Source organism: Camelus bactrianus, chromosome 9, assembly GCF_048773025.1.
Source record: "Camelus bactrianus isolate YW-2024 breed Bactrian camel chromosome 9, ASM4877302v1, whole genome shotgun sequence".
Classification (NCBI taxonomy): Eukaryota; Metazoa; Chordata; class Mammalia; order Artiodactyla; family Camelidae; genus Camelus; species Camelus bactrianus.
The window spans coordinates 11,339,091-11,361,476 of NC_133547.1; the positions used below are offsets into that span (position 1 = coordinate 11,339,091).

At 50.8% G+C, this 22,386-nt stretch overlaps 1 protein-coding gene across 6 annotated transcripts; it reads left to right on the forward strand.

Moving 5' to 3' along the window:
* The first annotated feature begins 82 nt into the window (after positions 1 to 82).
* NUMBL (NUMB like endocytic adaptor protein) lies at positions 83 to 22,186 on the forward strand. Of its 6 annotated transcripts, none has more exons than XM_074369613.1 (10): positions 83 to 412; positions 4,437 to 4,521; positions 6,964 to 7,106; positions 8,117 to 8,191; positions 8,280 to 8,354; positions 9,370 to 9,510; positions 12,940 to 13,129; positions 16,532 to 16,837; positions 19,500 to 19,622; positions 20,759 to 22,186. In XM_074369613.1, exons 1-10 carry the CDS (start codon positions 98 to 100, stop codon positions 21,394 to 21,396), a joined length of 2,091 nt encoding a protein of 696 aa, XP_074225714.1. In that variant the 5' UTR covers positions 83 to 97; the 3' UTR covers positions 21,397 to 22,186. The 6 variants fall into 6 exon arrangements, with proteins under 6 accessions (XP_074225714.1, XP_074225716.1, XP_074225715.1 ...); XM_074369615.1 differs by having other exon boundaries at positions 16,535 to 16,837; XM_074369614.1 differs by having other exon boundaries at positions 6,967 to 7,106.
* Positions 22,187 to 22,386: the final 200 nt, after the last annotated feature.

Below are 22,386 nucleotides of genomic sequence, written 5' to 3' on the forward strand. Positions count from 1 at the left end.
TGAGTAGGCCTCCCCCCCCAAAACACTTACACACCACTTCCCAGCCTCCTGGCTACCCTCCCCCCTGCCTTGGCTCCCAGCAACCACGCTTTTGCTAATGGGCCTTAATGCCACTGGCAGCTGCTATGCCAAACCCACAGGATCGGGCGGGAGCGGGGGCGCTTCTGTGGACCGAACAGCGCCCGGGCCCAGCCTGGTGCCCACGCCCCCAAAGCTAAACCGATCTCGCACCAGGACACTGGGGTCTGTTCACTCCCCCTCCCCTTCCTTGCAAAAAATGCCTCGTCACCGCTTCTGCCCGCCCCCGCTGGGCTGGGAGAACCGTGGGGTTAGCTGGAAGGTTTGGGGATGTGGGACGGAGAGGCGCCTCCAGAAGCAAATCTTTCGGACGCGGAACATAAAAGGATCTGAGGTCAGGGGTCACAGGGGAAGGGACCCCACTCCGGGATGGCCCTGGGGGAAGGTGTCAGCGCGGTTCACGTGCGTGCTCAGCCCCAGGTCTGGCCAATGGGCGTGGCGGGGTGGTGGCCACACCGGGAAGGTGGGGTCATATTTGCCTGCAGGCGTGGCCTGCTAGGCAAGGGGTGGGGTCTCTTTGCATATCCAGTAGGCGGCGGGCCAATGGGCGGGGCTGGGGCGGGGAGCAGAGGTGGGAGGGGCGCTCCCCCGCCCCTGGAACGGAATCCTCTCGGGAGTGGAGCAGGCTAGCGCGCGTGCATCCCGCACCATCCCCCGGCCCCCGGCCCCGGCCCGCGTCAGACCGAGCTGCCGCCGCCGCCACAGCAGCAGCAGCAGCAGCAGCACTCGGGGATCCAGGCCCAGCCGGGGCCGCGGGAGGCGGGGGCGCCTGGGCCCTGGATGTCCCGCAGCGCGACGGCCAGCGTGAGAAGGGCGGGAGAGGGGGGCTCGGGTGGGGGGCGGCGCCGCTGCTGATGTGGCGTAGGGTGGGAGGCGGCCGTGGCGCCCGGCTGAAGAGAGGGTGCCAAGGCTGGGGAGGGTGGTCCTGGGTGGGGGTCCAGGAACAGGCTCCCGACCAAGCCAAATCTTGGGAGACAGGGGTCTCAGGCACAGGCCCTCTCCTGCCAAGGCCGTGGAGACCGAGATCCCAGACTCAGACCTCCCCCTCAAAAAAAATCAAAGACAGGGGAACAGATTCTAGGTATAACTCCCTAGGCAGGGTTTTGGGTCTGGGGTCTGGGACACAACCCCTATTTCAAGACAAGGCCTCCAGGAGGGGATTCCAGACGAAACGCAATCCTCCCCCTCCCTGCCTGAGGAAAGGAGGTCTCTGAGCACAACAACCCTCTAGGCAAGGTCTTGAGGATGGGGTCCCTGGGCAGTTTCCCCACCAAGCCAAGGCCTGGGAGATTCCAGGCACAGTCTGTCCCCAAGCCTCAGAGGCGTCCTGGGCATAGCATCCCCCCCAATCGTTGGGCGGCGTCCCAGGAACAGCCCCTTCTCAAAACAAGCTCTCTGTGCCTGGGACTCCCCGCCTCCGCCCCATCAAGCCTAAATAAAATAAAGGAAATTTCAGGCAACCCCCATCAAGGGCTTAGTCAAGGGTCCCAGGGCACGGGTCTCCTGGGCCACCCCCTTTGTCCCTGGGGCTTCCCAGCTGTCTGGGAGGGGCCCCACCCGCAGACAATGCGCCGCCTTCCCCTCCTGGTTCTGGCCCCCCAGGCTTTAGGATTCAGGCTGGGCCAGGGGGCGGCTCCCCAGGGACCCGGTGCAGCCCTGTCTGTCCTGTCTGTCCGCAGCGTCTGCGGTGTCGGCGGCTTTGTGTGTTCTACCTGGGGGGAAGGGGAAAGCAAGCGATGGGGAGGTGGCTAAGAGTGTGACCCTGTGTTTTTGTGACTGTGACTGCCTGTGTGTGTATGTGTGTGAGCTGTAGTTGGTGACTATGAGGAATCTTGTATGTGTGTTTCGTGCTTGTGGTTGTGTCTGATAGTGTCTGTGATTGTGTGTGACCCCAGCATTTGTGTGACTGTGTATGTGCGTATGATAGCTCCTCACTGTGCAGAACCCTATACTTTTTAGTCTGTCTGTGTTTGCATGTGGGCATGGCTGTGGCTATGTGGTTGTGTCTGTGATTATGTGTTTTGTGAACCCATGTATGTGTCTTAGTAACTATAAGTAGGTATGTGACAGTATATCTGTTGAGTCTGGGGTTGGGCATGTGTGTGGCTGACTGAAGATGTGAGTGGAGTTGTGACTGTAAGTGGAGTTGTGTCTATGACTCTATGTCCATGTGCGACTGTCCTAATGACTTCAAATGTTTGTGGTTGTGTCTATAACTGATTTTATGTGTGTGTCACACACGTGTTTGTGGGACACACAACTGTGCTGGCAACTCTGAGTGTATGACTGCCATTGTATACGAAGTTACGTTGTGCTTACGTGACAGGTTGTGTGCTGGCACTCTGACTTGTATGTTTGTGTTTGTGTGTTCACAGCCACATCTCTGTGTGACCAGGGTTGTGTAAATGATTGCATCTAGCTCTGTGTGTTGATACTGAGTGACTGTATGCATTTATAGTTGTGTATGTGTGATTTGGGTTTCATATTTGACTTGGGGTCTGAAACCCCAACGGACTATTAATAGTGGGTTATTTCGTTGCGTGTGACTCAAGCTGTAGGTGTCTATGTGTGGTGGCACCAGGTAATTGTGTGTGTTTCTGGGGGTGGGTGTATGTGACTGGCTTCCATGTCTGTGTGTGACCTGCATGTCTGTGACCCTGGGTGACTCTGGGTACTCGTATCTGTGTCGTGGTCTATAAGAGTGTGTGTCTATAGCTGTGTGGCTGTTTGGGGCCGGGGTGTGTGTGTCCCTGAATGTGTGCTGGGCTACTTACGTTTGAATCTGCGTGATTTAGTGACAGAGTGACTGTTTCCTGACTGTATACGTGGCTCTATCTGGAACCCTGTTCTGTGTAAACACAGCTATAAAAGTGCTCTGTCGGGGTCACTGCATTTAGAGCATATACCTGACTGTGCACTTGTGTGTGGGGAATGGAAATCATGTGCTGTGTGAGATCTTGTGTGTTGGTCCACATGGGGCCCCATACCTGTCTGTGGGACTTACGTGTTTGCAGGAGGAGAGACTGTGTTCCTCTGTGATGCTATGACATGGTACAGCTGGGGACGGCATGTTGGGTGACTGTGGATAAATGCACTATGACCGGGATATCTGGCTGGGTACTGTGGACACTGATGCTGTGTGACTTTGCATACGTGACTGCTTCTGAAATGTGTACGGCTATGACTCTGAGCCACTGACTGTCTGGCTGTTGTCTGAGGGTGGCTGTCCTTGGGGACAGCTGTCTCTGAATGGTTGTTTGTATGTCTTGAGTGTGCATGCCCGTTTCTTTCTAATGCATGAGCCGTGGCCACTGGGGTCTCTGTGTGGGACAGAGTCTGGAGGACCGTCCATCTAAGTGTGGCTGAGACGGTGACCAAATGTGTGCCTCTGTGACTGGGATGTGTGACTGTGACAGTGTGTCACCAAAAAGGTGTGCTGGCGTGACTGATCCAGTTGGGGTTGAGTGTCCTTGGGCAGTTGTGTGTCTGCTGATGATTAAACACATGTGCTGGGGCTGGGTGTGGCTGGGTGCAACCACGTGTTTGTCAGTATGTCTGCATGCATCCATGACCAGATGTCCACAGGCAGCAGGGGAGCTGTGTGTGACCAGTGTATGTGACTTGGTGCTGACAGGTGACCTCTGGCTGGGTGTGCTTCTCCTTGGGTGAGTCTGTGACATGAGTATCTTGCGTGGGTACCTGAGGAAACAACTATCCTTGGGTGTGGTTGTACATGGGCTGCCCCACTGGGTGTGCCTGGACCCAGCTCTTTGTACGTGGCAGAGAAAACAGAAGTGACCAGATATCAGTGGCTGATATGCCCAGATGTCTGTGGCAGCACCAAGGCAGGCTGGGAATCTAAATGCCCATGGACAGACATCTGTAGTAGAGACTATGTGTTTGCAAACATAGGTATGTGGCCATATATTTATAGTGGCTGTGACTGTTGATGCGTAGCTGTGTGATCCGATGTGTGTAGCTGTGGTTGTGTCTGTGTGTAACTAAATGTACAGGGGCTGGGGACAAGTGGAACCAGGAGTTGCCTGGATACACGTGACTGTATGTGTGTGTACAGCCCTGGACATGTGTCTAGAGGGCAAGGCCACTCCCTGTCACACCAGCCCCTTGGGTACTGAGGGCCTCCTGAGGCCAGGACATCCCCAACACATGCCTCCGAAACACATCTACTCATTGCAACCAGGTGGCTGATCGCCTTAGTAGTAGTTGCTATGACAACCAGGGCTCTCGTAGGGTATCCTGAGATGGAGGGGGGTTGCTTGATGTCCAAAGACTGGGTGAGGTTGGGGACTGAGCCCACCCCAGGCCAGCTTCTCAACTTTCCTCCCTCCTTTGGGCAGGGCGGACCCAGGAGGCCTGAGCAGCATCTGCCCCCTGCCCCCTTTGGGGCCCTGGGGCCCCCTGAAACCTCCAGGACGGAGCCAGGTGAGTGGCCAGCTGGGAACAGGGCAAGAGCTGAGTGAGTGGGTGGGTCTGCCTAGCGCTGCCAGAGGAACTGTCCCTGCAGTCACACAGGCTTAATCACATTCGTGAGTGGACACCCTCACATGTCTTCCCTGCACACTTGCTGACTGCGTTCATAGACACACTCACACTTGGACACTCAGACACACACCAACATCCCCACACCCACAGGTGCAGGGTCACACAAATATACAGACACAATCCTAGACAACACCCAGACTCCCTCACAGGCGACCACAGACACTCACCAGATACAGACTCAGTGAGTTTTAAGGGAGCACTCTCACACAGATTCCCTGACAACACACACTGACCCGCACTTTACAGACAACAGCCACACTTTCACCAGCGGACACAGCCTCCCAGACAGCACATGTGTGCTCCTGCCTTCACAAACGGCTACACTTTTGCACACAGACACAGTCTCACAGATAATACTCAATGGAATACTACTCAGCCATAAAAAATAATAAAATAATGCCATTTGCAGCAACATGGATGGACCTGGAGATTGTCATTCTAAGTGAAGTAAGCCAGAATGAGAAAGAAAAGTACCATATGATATCACTAATATGTGGAATCTAAAAAAAAAAAAGACAAATGAACTTATTTACAAAACAGAGACAGCTCACAGACATAGAAAACAAACTTATGGTTACTAGCAGCGGAAGGGGGTGGGAAGGGATAAATTAGGAGTTTGAGATTGGCAGATACTAACTACTATATATAAAATAGATAAACAAGAAGTTTATACTGTACAACACAGGGAACTATGTTCAATATCTTGTGGTAACCTATAATGAAAATGAACGTGAAAAAAATATATGTATGTATGTGTATGACTGAACTGTTATGCTGTACACCAGAAACTGACACACCATTGTAAACTGACTATACTTCTATAAAAAAAACAAACAAAAAAAACAAATAATACTCAGCACTCTCAGACCACAGCCACATTCTCACATAATCACCCCCTCAAAAGTAACATGAACACACTCTCGAAGACAATAAGCTCACAGTCTTACACACCCTCACAGACACAGGGACGCATACAGCCCCACCCACAGAACCACACTCATGGAACCATACTCTGCAACAACAGCCACATGATCTGACTCGGACACACCCTCACAACCAACAGCCACAGACACATAGCCTCACCAACAACAACCACACTCCTGAACAGACACGGTGCTCTGGGTAACTCTCACAGACACACACTGTCATGGGCAACAGTCATCAAAGACAACTGCCACACCCTCACATGGACACACAGCTTCAAAGACAACAGTTACGGACACACTTTCAAAAACAACAGCTCCATGCTCAAACACAGATCCATCCCCACATTCACATAACATTCATACTCACCGCCACTCTCACACATAGATACTGTACAGCAACAAGCCTCAGGGTCCTATACTCACAGACAACAACCACGTTCTTGGACACAGACCACCCCCCGCCATGGGCAGCAGTTCACAGACACACACAACAGCCATTCTCAGACCTGCGTCCTCCTGTACAGCCTTCAGATATACACACGCTCACAGACAAGAGCTGCGTGCTCAGATCTAGACACCCGGGAACACACCTACTGCACACTTGCTTGCACATGCACAAAGTCCCCATCTCCTGTTGGTGCTCTGTTTGGGGTTTCCCCTCAGCCTCCTAGGACTGTCAGGATGGCTTATCAGTCAGCGAAGACACTCTTCGTCAGGGAAGACTGTCTCAGTGGCTGGCCACCTCCACCCTCACCGCTACCTCTGACATTGCAGGTGCAGCCCCACCCTGGGTGCCTTGGGGTTGACACAGTTTTCAGAGGGGAGGAAGCTCAGGGTCCCCGAGACCAGCTCCTGCCCCCGATACCCTCTGGCTTGGGCTCTGGACCTCAATCTCTGGACCTGGGTTCCCCCACATGGGACCCATGCAACTCCCAACACTTTTGCCCTCTGACTACCTCACCCCCTGACCCCAAACCCCTAAAATCCCTGACTTCATGACCTCTGACTTCTATGCCCTCTACCCCCCGTGCCCTCTACTGCCTTAACTTCCTGTTAGTTTGGATCCTCATGCCTCTTGCCTGTCACATCCCCAATCTCCAGACCCCTCAAACCTGTGACTCACAGCCCCTCCACCCCAGACCTCCTTTCCCCTTAGTCCCACATCTTCTGAATCCCCACTGCTGATTCTCCCACTCCCCTGCCTTAGCGTCCCCTTTCCTGGTGTCTACTGACTGCTCTTGGTCCCCTGAATGTCACGTCCTCTGACCCAGTGATCCCCTAACCCTCTTACCCAACTCTCATGTTATCTGACCCCATGCTCCCTGAGCACTGTGTCCCCCCACCTTGAGCCCCATGACTCACCCTCGCCTTGACTCTCACCCCTGTCCTTTGTCAGCAGACGGGGTGGGCACTATGAACAAGCTACGGCAGAGCCTGCGGAGGCGGAAGCCAGCGTATGTGCCCGAGGCGTCGCGCCCACACCAGTGGCAGGCGGATGAGGACGCGGTGCGCAAGGGCACGTGCAGCTTCCAGGTCAGGGTGAGTGGGCGGGGCTCGCGTGGGCGGGGCCGCGGCTGTGTACCAGCGGTTCGCTGTGCGCATGCGTGTCTGTGCCGGGTGAGTTGGCTGAGACCTTGTTCTATGTGGAAGAGACTTCACATCCTCATAGAATTGTGGATCCTGCAGAAGCAGGACCCCATGACGTGGGTCCTTCAAAGTTGGGGTTAAAAACCAGGACACATTCTCTGGTACCAGGAAAATATTATCTGGGGCGGGGTTGACAGGGGAGGGGTCGCATTCTGCCCGGAGTGACGCAGTTATGTGGGAGCTCACAATTTACAGGGGGCACTGGAAGGTCACAAAAATTATGTAGCATTTGCAAAACCCTCTGCTGTTAAGTGCTTTCTGGTTTAGACCACCATGATCCTTCACAACACAGACTATACTTTATAAGGAAGACAGCAGGATTTAGGTTCAAATCCCCACTCCATCCCTTCCTGGCTGGGTGACAACAGAGGATGCCCCGCCTTAGTTTCCCTTCCCCTAGAAGCGGACCTTAAGTGTGAAGAGTCCACTGAGAAGTACAGGAAATGCTGGTGAGAGTGAAGAAGGGAAGGCAGCTAATAAAGGGTGTCTCACTAAACTATAGTTGTTGGTAACTGAGCTTGATGCCACTAGAGAATTCTGGAAAACAGAGCCTCCCACCCATGGGGTGAGGGAGCTGGGACATATGTACCCCAGCTCCCATCAGTCATTGCATGGGGTCAGTCTTCAGGTATAGATGCAGACACTGGCACTCTGAAGGACACAAGTGACATGTTAAGAAGGCCTAGGGAGAGAGGCAGGGTGGGAATCACTACTACATGCTGTGCTTATCCCAGTGTTCCTGGGATAAGAATGAGGTACCCACCTTGTAGAGCTGAGGTGCAGAGTAAATGAGGCAATACATATGATGTGCTTAAGACATTGTGTGATGCATTGCAGTGGCTCAGTGAACACCAGGAATTATTAATTACTGTGCTTATTTCTCCCATCCCCTCCCCACCAAGTACCTGGGCCACGTGGAGGTAGAGGAGTCTCGGGGGATGCATGTGTGTGAAGATGCTGTGAAGAAGCTGAAGGCGGTGAGTGAGGGGCTGGAGCAGGGAAGGGGCAAGGTCAGACTGGAAGAGGCAGCCCTGACCATGCCCTCTGTCCTCCTCCTCCATCCAGATGGGCCGGAAGTCTGTGAAGTCCGTCCTGTGGGTGTCAGCCGATGGGCTCCGAGTGGTTGATGACAAGACCAAGGTAGGAGGCCCGTGGGTCTGGGAGTGGGCACCAGTGGGTGCCTCTCTTCAACCAGCTTCATTGGGGTCAAGGACGCCTTCCCACCCACCTCTAGGATGTCCCTCCCTCGGGGACCTTCTGGACGAAGCCATGTGCTCTGGTAACTTCTTGGCACATCTCACAGTCATAATTCAGGATTGAGTCCTGTGGCTATTTGTGAACTGGCATGGATGGTGGGTGAGAGCACAGACTAGAGCAGACACCTCAGCTCAGATCCCAGCTCACCCACTTACCAGCTTGGTGACCTCGGGTATGAGGGGGTATGAGATTTAACCCTTCCGTGCCTCACTTGCATCATCTGTAAAATGGGGATAAAAGTGGACCCTACCATTAAGTGAGAAAGTATATGCAAATAGTTTAAAACTATGCCTGGTACAGTGTAAGTGTTCCAATCAATAAAGTTTAGCTATTATGTCCTTATTGTCGGTCTACCTGGCCAGACGGGGGCACCACGGGCCAGGATCTGGGTACCTGTTTACTCACCAATGAATTCCCTGCCCTTAGCCCAGAGACTGCCCTGGGAGGCAGCCAGCACATGATGACAGTTATAGGTTAATGACTGAACAGGATTGATGCCTTTGCACAGGCATTCCCCCCAGCCTGAAATTCTTTTCCCTGCCTTTTTGCCTAGTTAATACCTCCTCCAGGAAGCTTTGCCTGACTCCCCCCAGCCTGGGCCAGTCACCTCCTCTTGCTCCTGAAGGCCCCTGTGCTCCCCCGATCCCAGCCCTGACCCCTCAGCCTGTGCCTCCCTCATTACAGCCTGGCTGTGACTCTGGCCTGTCTCCATCTGGTGATGGGTCTGATTCCCACACTAAACTGGGAGCCCCATGTGAGCAGGGCCCACAGCTGTTTCAACAAGTGCAGGGTCCCCACCCTGCTCAGGACAGGATATAGAGCAGACACTAAAGGAATGTTGGATGAATGCATGAAAGACAGTTCACGTTCCTTTCTTGGCCTCCCCGGCCCCTCCCAGGACCTGCTGGTAGATCAGACCATTGAAAAAGTCTCCTTTTGTGCTCCGGACCGCAACCTGGACAAGGCTTTCTCCTACATCTGCCGTGATGGGACTACCCGCCGCTGGATCTGCCACTGTTTCCTGGCGCTCAAGGACTCCGTGAGTATCACCAAACCCCCAAAACCTGCTGACTCTTCTCTCCCGTGTCCCAGCATCCCAGCCCCACCCCCAACCGGCTGTGTGCAGTTGGGCAAGTCGCTCACCTTACCTGTCCACGTTATCCGTGCCGTGTCCTCATCTGGCAAAGGGGGTGTACTCACAGCCCCTAACTTACAGGATTATTGTGAAACTTGAGGGAGTTAATACAGAATATTTGGAATAATGCCCGGCACTTAGGAAACACTCAGGAAAACATTAGTTATCCTCCTCCTCCTTGCTATCAATAGTTCTTCATGTTTCTCAACTTTTCTCATTGAAGATTATATACATACACTAACATGCACAGATGGCCTGGGCAACAGCTCCATGAATTTTTGCTTATTTTTGAACCCCACCCAGGTCAAGTGGTAGGGTTTCCTGTCCCCGGCAGCCCGTTTGGGCCCACCTGAAACAATACTCTCCACCCCCATACCCACTCTTCCCTTCAGCCTCGATTCATTTTTCCTGTGGTTCTTTATATTTGGGCGGGGGTGGGGGGAAGGCAAGGTCCCCTCTGAGAATCTGATGAAAGTGACAAATGGACTATCTTCTGAGGAGCATTCTCACAGGATTCTGAGGTGTGTGACAGAAAATCCCCAGATACCAGTGATTTTGGTGAAATAGAAGTTTGTTTCCGTTTCATGTGAAAGACATCCATAGGCAAGCAGTGCAGCACTGGTGTGGCTCCTCTCTCCTTTTATCTTCTTGCTATGCTGGAGTATGGCTTCCACTCCATGGTCCAAGATGAATGCACATGCTCCAGCCTTCTCGTCTTCATCCCAACCATGTAAAGGAGGGCTGCAAGAAGAGGGGCACACCCTCTGCTTTTTTGGGAGGTGTGTACCCACTTCCAGTTACATACTGTTGGCCAGAACCTAGTTACATGGGCATCCCTGGCTGCAACAGGTGGAAAATATAGTCTTTATTAAGCCTCAGAAGGAGCAGAGAGCCGGGCAGACTGGGTCAAATTGTAGAGTTTCCTGCCCCCAGTGGATTCCCTCAGGCTCTACCAGGGGACAGTTCCTTTAAGGCACCACTGCAAAGATGAATCCACCTCTCAACGCTCAGGGTTCAAATTCTAAAGAGAGGGTATGGGATTCACCTAGCTTGGGTCACTGTTTTCTCGTTGGCTGAGGAGGATGGAGCACCCAGACTGATTTATCCAGTGTTGAAGAGGAGTTCTCCAGAGGGTATTTGGGGTGCTGTTATCAAAGCAGGGGGAATGGTTAAGTAAAACAGAAGCTGTCCATCTCAAACCCAAACAGTCTCCACTCAAAGATTTCCCATCCTTTCCTTCACTTTCAGAAATTCCAACTCCAAATAGCCCTGAGCTCCCAAAACTTGTTGATACCCCCCACTTCCTCAAACCAGGGGAGAGCAGACTGAGCCAGGAGGCTGTGTTGCCTTTCTCAACTTGGTCTTGGAAACTGCTCAGCATTGCTTTTGGGGTATTCTGTCTGTCCAGGCAGTCACAGAGGTCTTCCAGGGCTAAGGGAAGAGAATAAAGACTCCACCTCTGATTGGGGAGTGACAAGATTCTGGAAGACCACGTGGGGCCAGAAATTTGTTGTGGCTATTTTTGGAAAATACACTGCCTCATGGTTAGTGAGATTTGGTATCAAATCAGCTGGCTGCGGGACCTTAGGCACAAATGGCTTCTTCTTGCTGGGACTCAGTTTCCTCCTCTATAAAATGGGGATAATAACAGTGGCTGCTCACAAGAAAGCATTCATTACGGTCACACACAGAAAGCTCTTAACAGTATCCTGTAATAAGTGTTTAGGAAATAGGAACAGTTGCTGTCCTTTGAAAAGTATCTGGAGGTGAGAATCAAAGCAAGAAAAGAGCAGGGCTGTCTCCTCTGGGTAGAGTGTGACAGTGGCTGAATTCCTTCCCACTTCTGAGCTTTGGGTTTTAAGCATGAATCAGTAGAATTCCCAGGATTCCCCAAGTTTAACTTTTGTGTGTGTGTGTGAAATTCACGTAAAATTAATCATGTTAAACTGTACAATTCAATGGCATGTAGACATTCACAATGCTGTTTAACCATCACCTCGATCTAGTTCCAAACATCACTCCTAAAAGAGACCTCATGCTCTTTAAGTAGTAGTCACTGCCCCTGTCCTCCACCCCCACCCCAGCCCTTGGCAAATGCTAATCTGATTTCTGTCTCTATGGAGTTAGCTTTTCTGGATAATTCATACAAATTGAATCATACACTACGGGATCTTTGGGGACTGCCTTCTTTCATTTAACATAGTGTTTTTATGATTCATCCATGTTGTAGCATGGATCAGTACTTTGTTCCTTTTTCTAAACAAGTAAGTCCATTTTATGGATAGACCACATTTTACTTTATTCATCCACTGAGGGATCTTTGGGTTGTTTCTACCTTTTGGTTATTGTGAATAGTGCTTCTCTGGATATTTGTATGCAAGTATTTGTTTGAATACCTGTTCGTTTGTTTGTTTTTTAATTAAAAAAAATTTTTTTGCAAGGCAGGAGGTAATTCTGTTTCTTTATTTGGTTTTTTCAATGGAAGTACTGGGGATTGAACCCAGGACCTTGTACATGCTAAGCATGCGCTCTACCACTTGAGCTATACCCTTCCCCCATGAATACCTGTTTTTAATTCTTCTGGGTATATACCCAGGAATGTAATTGTTATTAAATAATATCATATAATATAGTAAATTTATATTTATATTATATAGTATTAAAATATATTATATTTATAGTATAATAGTATTTACAGTATAAATTATATTACATAGTATAATATAATTAATTTACATTCCTGTAGTAAATTTATGTTTAATCTTTTGAGTAATTGCCAAGTTGTTTTCCATGGTGGCTGCCCCATTTTACATTCCCACTAGCAGTGTATGAGGGTTTCAATTTCTCCACATCCTTGCCGATATATATATTTTTTATAACCGTCTTATAGGTGTGAAGTGCTATCTCATTGTGGTTTTGATGTGTATTTCCCTAATGGATAACAATGTTGAACATATTTTCATGTACTTATTGTCCATTTGTGTATCTTTTTTTGAGAAATATCTATTCAGATCCTTTACTCATTTTTATTTGGGTTGTTTGTCTTTTTGTTAAGCTGTAAGAGCTCACTATATATTCTGGATACTAGACTCTTACCAGCTATGTGATTTGCAAAACTTTACCCCCTGCAATTTTGCTGAATTTATTTATTTGCACCAATTGTAAATCCTTTATGATTTTCCACATATACGATGTGCAGATGGGCCCTGAGGCCCAGAGAGGTGAAGGGACGCATCAGGGGTCACCCAGCACCCAGCTGCTGGAACCCAGGGCTCCTGCCGTCCAGTCCGCACAGCGCAGCGCCGCTAAGCCCGCCCCAAACTCTTTCCCCAGGGCGAGAGGCTGAGCCACGCCGTGGGCTGCGCGTTCGCCGCCTGCCTGGAGCGGAAACAGCGGCGGGAGAAGGAATGCGGGGTCACCGCCGCCTTCGACGCCAGCCGCACCAGCTTCGCCCGCGAGGGCTCCTTCCGCCTGTCTGGGGGTGGGCGGCCGGCAGACCGCGAGGCTCCGGACAAAAAGAAAGGTGGGTGCTGCCCGCTGGGGAGGGCGGGGCACAGGCTCAGAGGATGGGCCCGGGGTGGGGCCAAGGGATCCCGCTGGGGGTGGGCGGGACGGCTGCCGAGGGGGCGGGACTCTGCAGTGTACACAGCATGGCACCAACCACAAAGTTTTGCTACAGTTTATAAAGCATACTTCAGTTTAAGGAGTCCTTTGGGCAATAATCTGTCGGCCACAAATCCCGGCAAAGTTCACCGAGCGCTTTATTATCCGCTAACCCAGGGAGAGGTTCCCAGACTTTTCAAATTGTGTATCCAGACCTGTTAATGGGTTGTGAAGTCAGCTTGCTGGGTTGTGGCTGGCATTTTAAGGATTGAAATGGAAAACAATAGAAAATATCAGAGTAACTGAATGTAGTAAGGGTAAGTATAGTTAAACAATGCTTTTGTGTCAATGTGTGTGTGTGTGTGGAACAGGTTACTATGTAAAAGGTGTTTCTTATTCTGGGTTGCCATCATGAAAGTCTGAAAAATACCTGGAAAATTCTGACATTCTCAGTCAAAGGCAGACAGGTTGTAAGTTCTCAAACTGTGTCTTTTAAATGTAAGTGTATTGTGTGCCGAATCAAAATGTAATTTTTTTAACTTAATTTTTTTTATGGCGGATTCTAGTTTTTAAATTTTTGGAAAACACTGCTTAAAATTTACAAAGAATTTACCATTGAGATCCAGATTAAAGGAGACTGAATATATTTGACAGATATTAATAAATGCAATGTGTGATCCTGAATTGGATCCTGGATATTGTAAGTATACAGATATACATTCTGTCTATATAAGTTGAATATATATGTATATATATCAAAAATATGTAGAGATATGAACATCCATAAAGGGCATGAGTGGGATAACTGGGGAAATTGGAATATGGACTGCAGATTAGCTAATAAATAGTATCATATCCATGTTAAATTTCCCAAGTGAGAAATTGTACTGTGGTTCTGTAGGAGACTGTCCTTGTTCTTAGGTACAAGCTGAAGGTTTTAGTGTTGAGTAAGCTGTCTGCAACTTCCTCTTTTTTTTCTTGTTGTTTATCTATTTTATATATAGTAGTGTGTATCTGTTAGTCCCAAACTCCTAATTTATCCCTCCCCTCTCCCTTTCCCCTTTGGTAACTGAAAAGCTTGTTTCCATGTCTGTGAGTCTATATTTGTTTTGTAAATAAGTTTATTTGTAACATTTTTGGGGATCCCACATATAAGTGATATCAAATGATATTTGTCTTTCTCTATCTGACTTCATTTAGTATGATAAACTCTAGGTCCATCCATTTTGCTGAAAATGGCAATATTTCTTTTTTATGGCTGAGGAGTAGTCCATTTATATATATGTGTGTGTGTGTGTGTGTATATCTGTCTCACACCTTCTTTCTCCATTCATTTGTCAAGGGACATTTAGGTTGCTCCCATGTCTTGGCTATTGTATGCAACTTACTCTTAAATGGTACAGAAAAAATATTATGGAAGGAGAGACATTAAATATGGTAACAAGCTAACACTGAGGAGCATAAGTTAAGAGAACATGTGTACTCCTTATTCCATTATTACAACTTTTCTGTAAGTTCAAAATATTTCTAGCCAAAAAGTTAGGAAAATAAGTTTTTATCACTTGCTAGAATATTAGAGTTTACAACTTATGTTTTTCTTTGTAAAGTATGTGACCATTTACAAACCTTTTGACAAATTTAGAGTTCTTCACAGCTTACAAAATAGTTTGCGGTTTACATCATCTATTAGAATTTGTTAAGAATTTTATTATCAGCAAAGCAGATTACAAACTGTAGTTAACAGGGGGCCTGAGTATATGATGTTCTATTGTTTGCAAAAGAACACACTGAGTACACAGCCCTTCACAGTTTACAAATACTACTTATATAGGATCTTAGAATTTACAAAGAATGTCATATGCTTCAGAGTTTGCGAAGAATTTTTACTGTTTCCAAAGGATATTATCATTTGAAAGGATATTATAATTTCCAGGTGCTTTGCATTGTAGAAAGCACTTCAGAACTTACACGGCAAAATTAGAGTCTACAGAGTGATGTGTGATTTGCCGAACACATCGCACAGTGTTTTGCCATTGAAGCACTGATTCAGTCTCAAGGCACCCACTTTTACAAAGAACTCTCCCCAGTTTAGGAGTTATGGAGCAGTGCACTGTCCCACAGTTGTTTACTGTGCTTTTGTGGGATTCCAGAGCATCGAACATTCACTGCCTCAACTATGACTCTCTCAGGATTCCTGGGGAGGCAGCATGGGGATGTTTCTCCCAGGTTTAGTTGGGGACGCTGGAGCCCAGAGAAGGGAGGGGACTTCCTGAGGCCCCAGGTGGTGGGGGCAGACGTGGTTTCCCCTTTCCAACCTGTCCCGGGCTGTTTCCACTGCCCCAGCCAGGCCTGGGTGAGAGCCTTACCACCCCTCGTGGAAGACGGGAGAAGTGCTGGGTGACCTCCCTGCCCAATTTGGGCCTGAGTTTAACCTCACCAGCATTCAGGCTGCGGCTCAGCTGAGGCCCGGATTGGAGGATGGCTGTGGGTTTGTGTGTTGGCAGGGGTGGGGAGACCCTGCCATTGACAAGCCCACCTCTCATGCTGAATTGAGAGACCAGCTACCTGCAGAGAACACCCTGGGAGGAGGGGGTGGGGCAGCGAGCCCAGGCTGAGGGGCTGGAACAATCTGGAAAACTCACAGGAAGAAGCTGGGTCTAGAACAAAGGGTAGCAACTGGAGGGAGGGAGGAGGTACCTGAGGTGGGAAGAATGGTGGGAGGCAGAGAGAGAACAGAGCAGATGGAATGATGGAGGAAGACAGCATGACGTGGAGAGACAAGGCCAGAGGGAGAGACAGGTGAGTGCAGCTTCTGCAGTCGGCCTGCCCCTTCCTAGCACTGATGCTCAGGCAAGTCACTTGCCATTGCTGGGCCTTAGTTTCCACATGTGGAAAATGGGGCTTATGGTAGTATTGACCTCACTGGGTGGTTGTGAGGACTGAATGAGTTAATACTTGCAGGGCACTTGGAACAATGCCTGATACATTGGTCAAGCACCAAATAAGCCCTTAATCAGAAAGGGAGACAGTCGGTCTCAGAGGGAAAATTCACAGGTGTAGTAAAGGAAGACAGATGGGGGGCAGAAAGCTTGAGATACACAGAGGGTCAGGGTAGGTGATGACTCCCCACGGGCCTGCTGGGGAAGCTGGTCTTGGCTTGGATAGGGATGAGGGACATTTCGGGGCTCTGACCAGCCTGTTTTGAGGGCAGGACACATGGGGTGAGGAAGCCAGCATTGGAAAACAATCAAAGGGACTGGGTAGGAGAGGCCTCCAATGCCAAGGTGAGGTATCTAACCACCTGTCACCCTCATGTCTCCAGCAGAGGCAGCAGCTGCCCCAACTGCAGCTCCTGGCCCCGCCCAGCCTGGGCATGTGTCCCCAACACCGGCTACCACATCCCCTGGCGAGAAGGGTGAGGCCGGCACCCCAGTGGCTGCAGGCACCACGGCGGCTGCCATCCCCCGGCGCCATGCCCCCCTGGAGCAGCTGGTTCGCCAGGGCTCCTTCCGTGGGTTCCCGGCGCTCAGTCAGAAGAACTCACCTTTCAAACGGCAGCTGAGCCTACGGCTAAATGAGCTGCCTTCCACGCTGCAGCGCCGAACTGACTTCCAGGTGAAGGGCACAGGTGAGCCCGGGGCTCCGTGGGAGGGAACGTCAGGATCAATGCCACTGTCTGTTGTAAGCAAGAGATAGAGGAGGCAGCGCACGCCATGATTGATCAGCACTGTCTGTCACAGGCAGAGGAGAGAGAGGTGGAACACAGCATGATCAATTAGCCGTGTCTGCCATCAGCAAGGGAGAGGAGAGAGGTGGTATAAGTGGTGATCGATTAGCAATGTCTGCTCCGGGCAAGGGATAGCAGAAAAGTGCAAAAAGTCATAGCATTTAGTAACGTCTGCTGTAGTTAGGGATGTGAGAGGTGGCATACAGCATGATTCATTAGCAAAGGGCATAGGCAAGGGAGAGGAGAGAAGCTGCCCAGATGTCATGTTTTCAGTCAAGAGGAGACTGCGGCACCACAGGCTGATGCTTCCTCCAAGCGTTTGGCCAGTAGAGCCATGAGATCTGGCCAGGGGAAAGATACAGGTTCAGAGAAAAGAAAGATTGTGGTAGAGTAACAATATCTGCCTAGGGCAGGGAGGACAGAGTAAAGGCAGACATCATAATCTCCTTACAGTGTCTACCATGAGCAAGAAAAAAGTGAGGCAGCATGCCACATGGTTAATTAGCAGTTTTCCATGGGCAAGCGAGAAGAGAGAACAGGAGTGTTCTGTTTTGCTCAAGGGATGACTCCCAGGGTTTGGCCTATGGAAACATGAGGTGAAGGGTGAAAGTGAACATGGGGATCATGGGGTCATGGAGCGTAATGATAGATTCATGATGTCGCTTGTGGGCAAAGAATTGGGCAGAGGGAGCACCCAGCATCACTGATTAGCCATGTCTTCCAGGGATAGTGATGAGGCAAGAGGTAGTACATCATCATTGATTAGCAAGATCTACCACGCTGGTGATAGGAGAGAGGCCGTACAGATGTCCTGTTTTGCTTAGAGGGAAGATGGAATTACAAGGATCAGTCCTTTCTTCCAGCATTTGGCCAGTAGAGCCACGAGGTCTGGCCAGGTGAGGGGGAAGGCAAGTAAAGAGTTCAATAGGAAGAAATCGTATTTGATTACTCATGTCTGCCATGGGCCAGGAAAAGGAGACAGCATATGTCATGATTTAAAAACAGTGTCTGCCATGGGAGAGAAGAGAGAGGTGGCATGGAACCATGTTTTGCCCAAGGGAGACAGGCAGGAGGGCTGCCTTTCCTCCCAGCTGTCATTGAAGTCATGTGGTCTGGCCCGCTCTCCTGCTTCCTGATGCCAAATCGAAGACATCTACCCCTCATGGTCCCGGGGATTGGTGTGGGAGGTGTTGATCAGTATCCAGGAGGCTGAGCCTCTCTGAAAGGTGACTGCTGAGCAGATGCCAATGCTTGTTGAGAATGACACACACTCACTCCATGTCCTGCACACACCCTCAGATCTGCTGTCCTCATTAAGCAGCCTGCCATTAAGCACACCCCCAGGGCTGTCACACCTGTTCCCTGAGAGGTGGCAGGGGCCCCCGGCTTTATTTGGATGCCTCACACACCTGTAGCCACTTGCACACTTGCTTAGATGTGACTTGCCATGTAGAAATGTCATGGACTCCCACAGATGTCACACACACTCAGAAGCACACACTTGGAGTCATGAGCACCCAAAAATCGCACACACTTGGAAGTCACAGAACCTGGTGTTACCATTACACACACTTAGCACATATCCAGACATCACACTCAGAAATCACACCTGCAGATTAACACACCCTCATCAGCCACACACCCAGATTCACACAAACTTGGAAGTCACGTATGATGACTAATGTCCGGTTCCACACATCACGCAGGTGGATTGGCTCACGCTGGGGAATCACAGTCAGGATGCCCCACACCTGGATTTCAGTCACACTCAGGTGCCACCCTCTCAGAAGCTGCACACCCTTGTGGACTCACAGGCACAATCATCACAGAATTGACCTGGAAGCCACTTACCTTCCCACCTGGGCACCCCCATGTCACACCTGCCAACTCCTACAGCCAGTTTCTTTCTGATGCTCACTGGAGCATCATGCCCACTCCCTTGGATACAGGCCCTTGCTGAGCTGTCACAGGCACTGGTCACATGCCACCCTCGATGGTCCTCTTGTCTATGTGGTGCCTTTGCTCATCCCAAACCCTCATCAGGCCTCCGCACCTGCTCAGTGTCTCCCGTCTCACAGGCACAGGTGCATCTCTGCCCTCATGATGTATGTTACATGCTAGGCCTGGTTGGGGGACAGGACCCCACTTCTCCACCCAAGCAAGACAGATGGCCCGAGCCAGTGAATGGCAGCGTGGCCAACATCCATTCTGTCTAGTTGATGCTCATGCCATACACGTGGTTGAACATATTTTTTAATTAATGTATAGTGTTAAACATTTAAGGTATTTCTTCTGGTTTGTGGCTACACATGACTCCTGAGGTCCTCCTTGTTTTGGGGTCCCTATGATTGTCAGCCATCAGATGTCACACACTACTTGGCTGTTGTACCACTCAGCTGTCTCACACACACATGCACAGTTACCATGTTTGTGGCCGTGGCCACTTAGTTACTGCAGATTGGACCCACCAACCCACACATCTGGTGGGAGCCACTTGAGGGGATGGGATCCAGGGCAGAGGCTGGGCCTGTTCACTGACCTCTGCCCTTCCCTGACCTCCTAGTGCCTGAGATGGAGCCTCCTGGTGCCAGTGACAGCGACAGCATCAGTGCTCTGTGCACACAGATCAGCTCGTCTTTCGCCAGTGCCGGAGCACCAGCACCAGGACCGCCACCAGCTTCAGCAGGTAAACTCAGCCCTTCTACTGGGGCAGATGCCCTGCAGCCCCCTCCTGCATTCCCCTTCTCCTTACAGGGCTACCGCAGAGAGGCTGGGAATCTTGGAATCCCACAGGCTTAGAACCATGGGTTATCTAAGAGCCATGGACTACCATAGAACCATGGGTCATTTAAGAGCTATGGGATGGGGCTGGGGGTCGGGGGAGGGCATAGCTCAGTGATAGAGCGCATGCTTAGCATGCATGAGGTACCAAGTTCAATTCCTAGTACCTCCACTGAAAAAAAATTTTTTTAATTAATTTTAAAATAATAATATTATTTTTTTAAAAAAGAGCTATGGGATCATCCTAAAATCATGGCATCAATCACTTTAGAACCACGGGGTCATCTAAGAACCATGGGTTCATTAGAATTATGGGGTGCACCTTAGAACCATAGGATTATTTTATTTTATTTATTTTTTTAGGGTTTACCCATGGAATCAATTTTAAACCTTCCTGTTTTAGAATCATAAAATTTGGAAACTTACAGCCTTAGAATGACAAGATACTAGAGCCTAGCAGACTTGGGGCCAGGAAACCTTGGAATCTCACAGCCTTAGAAGAGTGCTTGCTGAAAAAATAGCACCATGGAATCACCGTAGAACCATGAGCTTATCCTAGAACCACGGAAGCACCTTGAAATTACAAACGATGTAAATGTGGAACTCCAGAATCTTAGAAAACACAAACTTAAAACTGCTGAAACTTCCACTGTGATGGAAGAGTATACTCTAAGAAAGACCCTGGCAGACCCTAGCCTCCTAAAACAATACATTGGCAAAATATTCGAGCCAAGGGTGATGTTAAAAATGTTTAATAACACATTTGGCACTGACCCATCAGAAGGGAAGCTGGCCTGGGTGATTGTCAGTCTTGCCTCTACTTTTCCATCTCAGGACTTTAGAATCTCAGAAATCTATTTTCTTAGCCCTGCAGGACCCTTGTGAGGTCCAGGACGGTCAGGCCTTTTGCCCAAAGTCTGCTCAGCTAGTGAGGGGCGGAGCTGGAGGCAGGGCAGGCAGCCTGGCTGCAGAGTTGGCTCCCGGCCCAGGGTTCTCTCTGCTGCAGCCCGCACCCCCTAACTGCCCCTCTCCTCTCTCCAGGGACTTCTGCCTGGGGGGAGCCCTCTGGGCCACCTGCAGCTGCCTTCCAGCCTGGACACAAGCGGACCCCTTCGGAGGCCGAGAGGTGGCTGGAGGAGGTGTCCCAGGTGGCAAAAGCGCAGCAGCAGCAGCAGCAACAGCAGCAGCAGCAGCAAGCGGCCTCAGTGCCTGCCGTGCCCCCTGGCCTGCAGCCCTTCCCTGCCCCCATGGGGCCCTTCGACACCGCACCTGCTCAGGTGGCCGTGTTCCTGCCGCCCCCACACCTGCAGCCCCCTTTTGTGCCCGCCTACCCAGGCTTGGGCTACCCGCCCATGCCCCGGGTGCCCGTGGTGGGCATCACACCCTCACAGATGGTGGCCAACGCCTTCTGCTCAGCCGCCCAGCTCCAGCCCCAGCCTGCCACCCTGCTCGGGAAAGCCGGGGCCTTCCCACCCCCTGCCGCACCCAGTGTCCCTGGGGGCCAGGCCCGTCCACGCCCCAATGGGGCGCCCTGGCCCCCGGAGCCAGCACCTGCCCCGGCCCCTGAGTTGGACCCCTTCGAGGCCCAGTGGGCAGCATTAGAAGGCAAACCTGCCGTAGAGAAGCCTTCCAACCCCTTCTCGGGCGACCTACAAAAGACCTTTGAGATTGAACTGTAGCCCAAGCCACCCTGCCCACCCCATCATCTCCAGGTGCCTGACGCCTGGGAGTGGAGGCCCAACCTCTCCCCTAGTCCTCCCTGGAGCTGAGGCCCCCAATATCCCCTCTATGCCCTTTCTCTTTACCACCTCCCACAACCACTACAGAACCGACATTGTGACGCCCAGGTTGCGACGGGATGGAATTCAGGGACGGACCCAGCCTGGCTAAGGGACCCATTTCACTGCCACTGTCTGGCAGAGCTCCCTTTCCCCCACTCCAGACACAGGGGGATGGCCACAATCCCACCGAGTGCTCTCTGTCCAAGCTACATTTCCCAGTTTCTGTTATTGTTCTTCTACCTTCCAGTGTTGGGTGGGATGGAAGGGGGACCACCACCCAGGAGCCCTCCTGGGCCCCAAACGAGCACCCAGCCCAAGCCTGGTCATTCCTCAACCCCATACACAGCACAAGCAAAGGGCTTCCCTCTGCCCACCTGCTGCATTCACTGCCAATGCTGTGCTCACCCCTGCCACCCCTCCCGTCCCCTCGGGGACCCACATCTTCCTTGGGCCAAGGTCTCATGGGGGTAGGGGCCAAGTTGAGGGCCCAGGAGGCGGGGTAGGGGGGAGGAAGGGAGAGAGGATGCTCAGTTACCTCACGTCAGTGCCCGCTGGGGAGGGGTGTCCAGGAAGAAGGAAGGGGTGCCTGGCGGGTACTTTTCTATCTTTTATTTCCAGATTTTTTTGTATCTAAACTTGCAGATTTGTATTATACAAGGACAGCCAATAAAGGAAGAATATAATGGTGCCCCTCGAGAAAGTAGGCTGTGTGTTCAGGGGGATGATGTGGAGATGGAGCCTTTCCTCCTGAGCCATCTAAAACCCAAGGGAATAAAAAGGGTCTCTGCATATTAACCTCTGAGTCACAGCATGGTAGCAGGTAATGCTGACCCAGCCCTTGAGAGATGGATATTAATGTATACTCCAAATGAATCACCCTGTTTCTGG

What these genes read in the sequence shown, in the direction of transcription:
- NUMBL (XM_074369613.1), top strand. Translation starts at nt 98, where the DNA reads ATGGGCCTTAATGCCACTGGCAGCTGCTATGCCAAACCCACAGGATCG. An exon ending in CGTGCAGCTTCCAGGTCAGG is followed by an intron (nt 7,107 to 8,116) that starts GTGAGTGGGCGG and finishes CTCCCCACCAAG; the next exon opens with TACCTGGGCCACGTGGAGGT. An exon ending in CTGTGAAGAAGCTGAAGGCG is followed by an intron (nt 8,192 to 8,279) that starts GTGAGTGAGGGG and finishes TCCTCCATCCAG; the next exon opens with ATGGGCCGGAAGTCTGTGAA.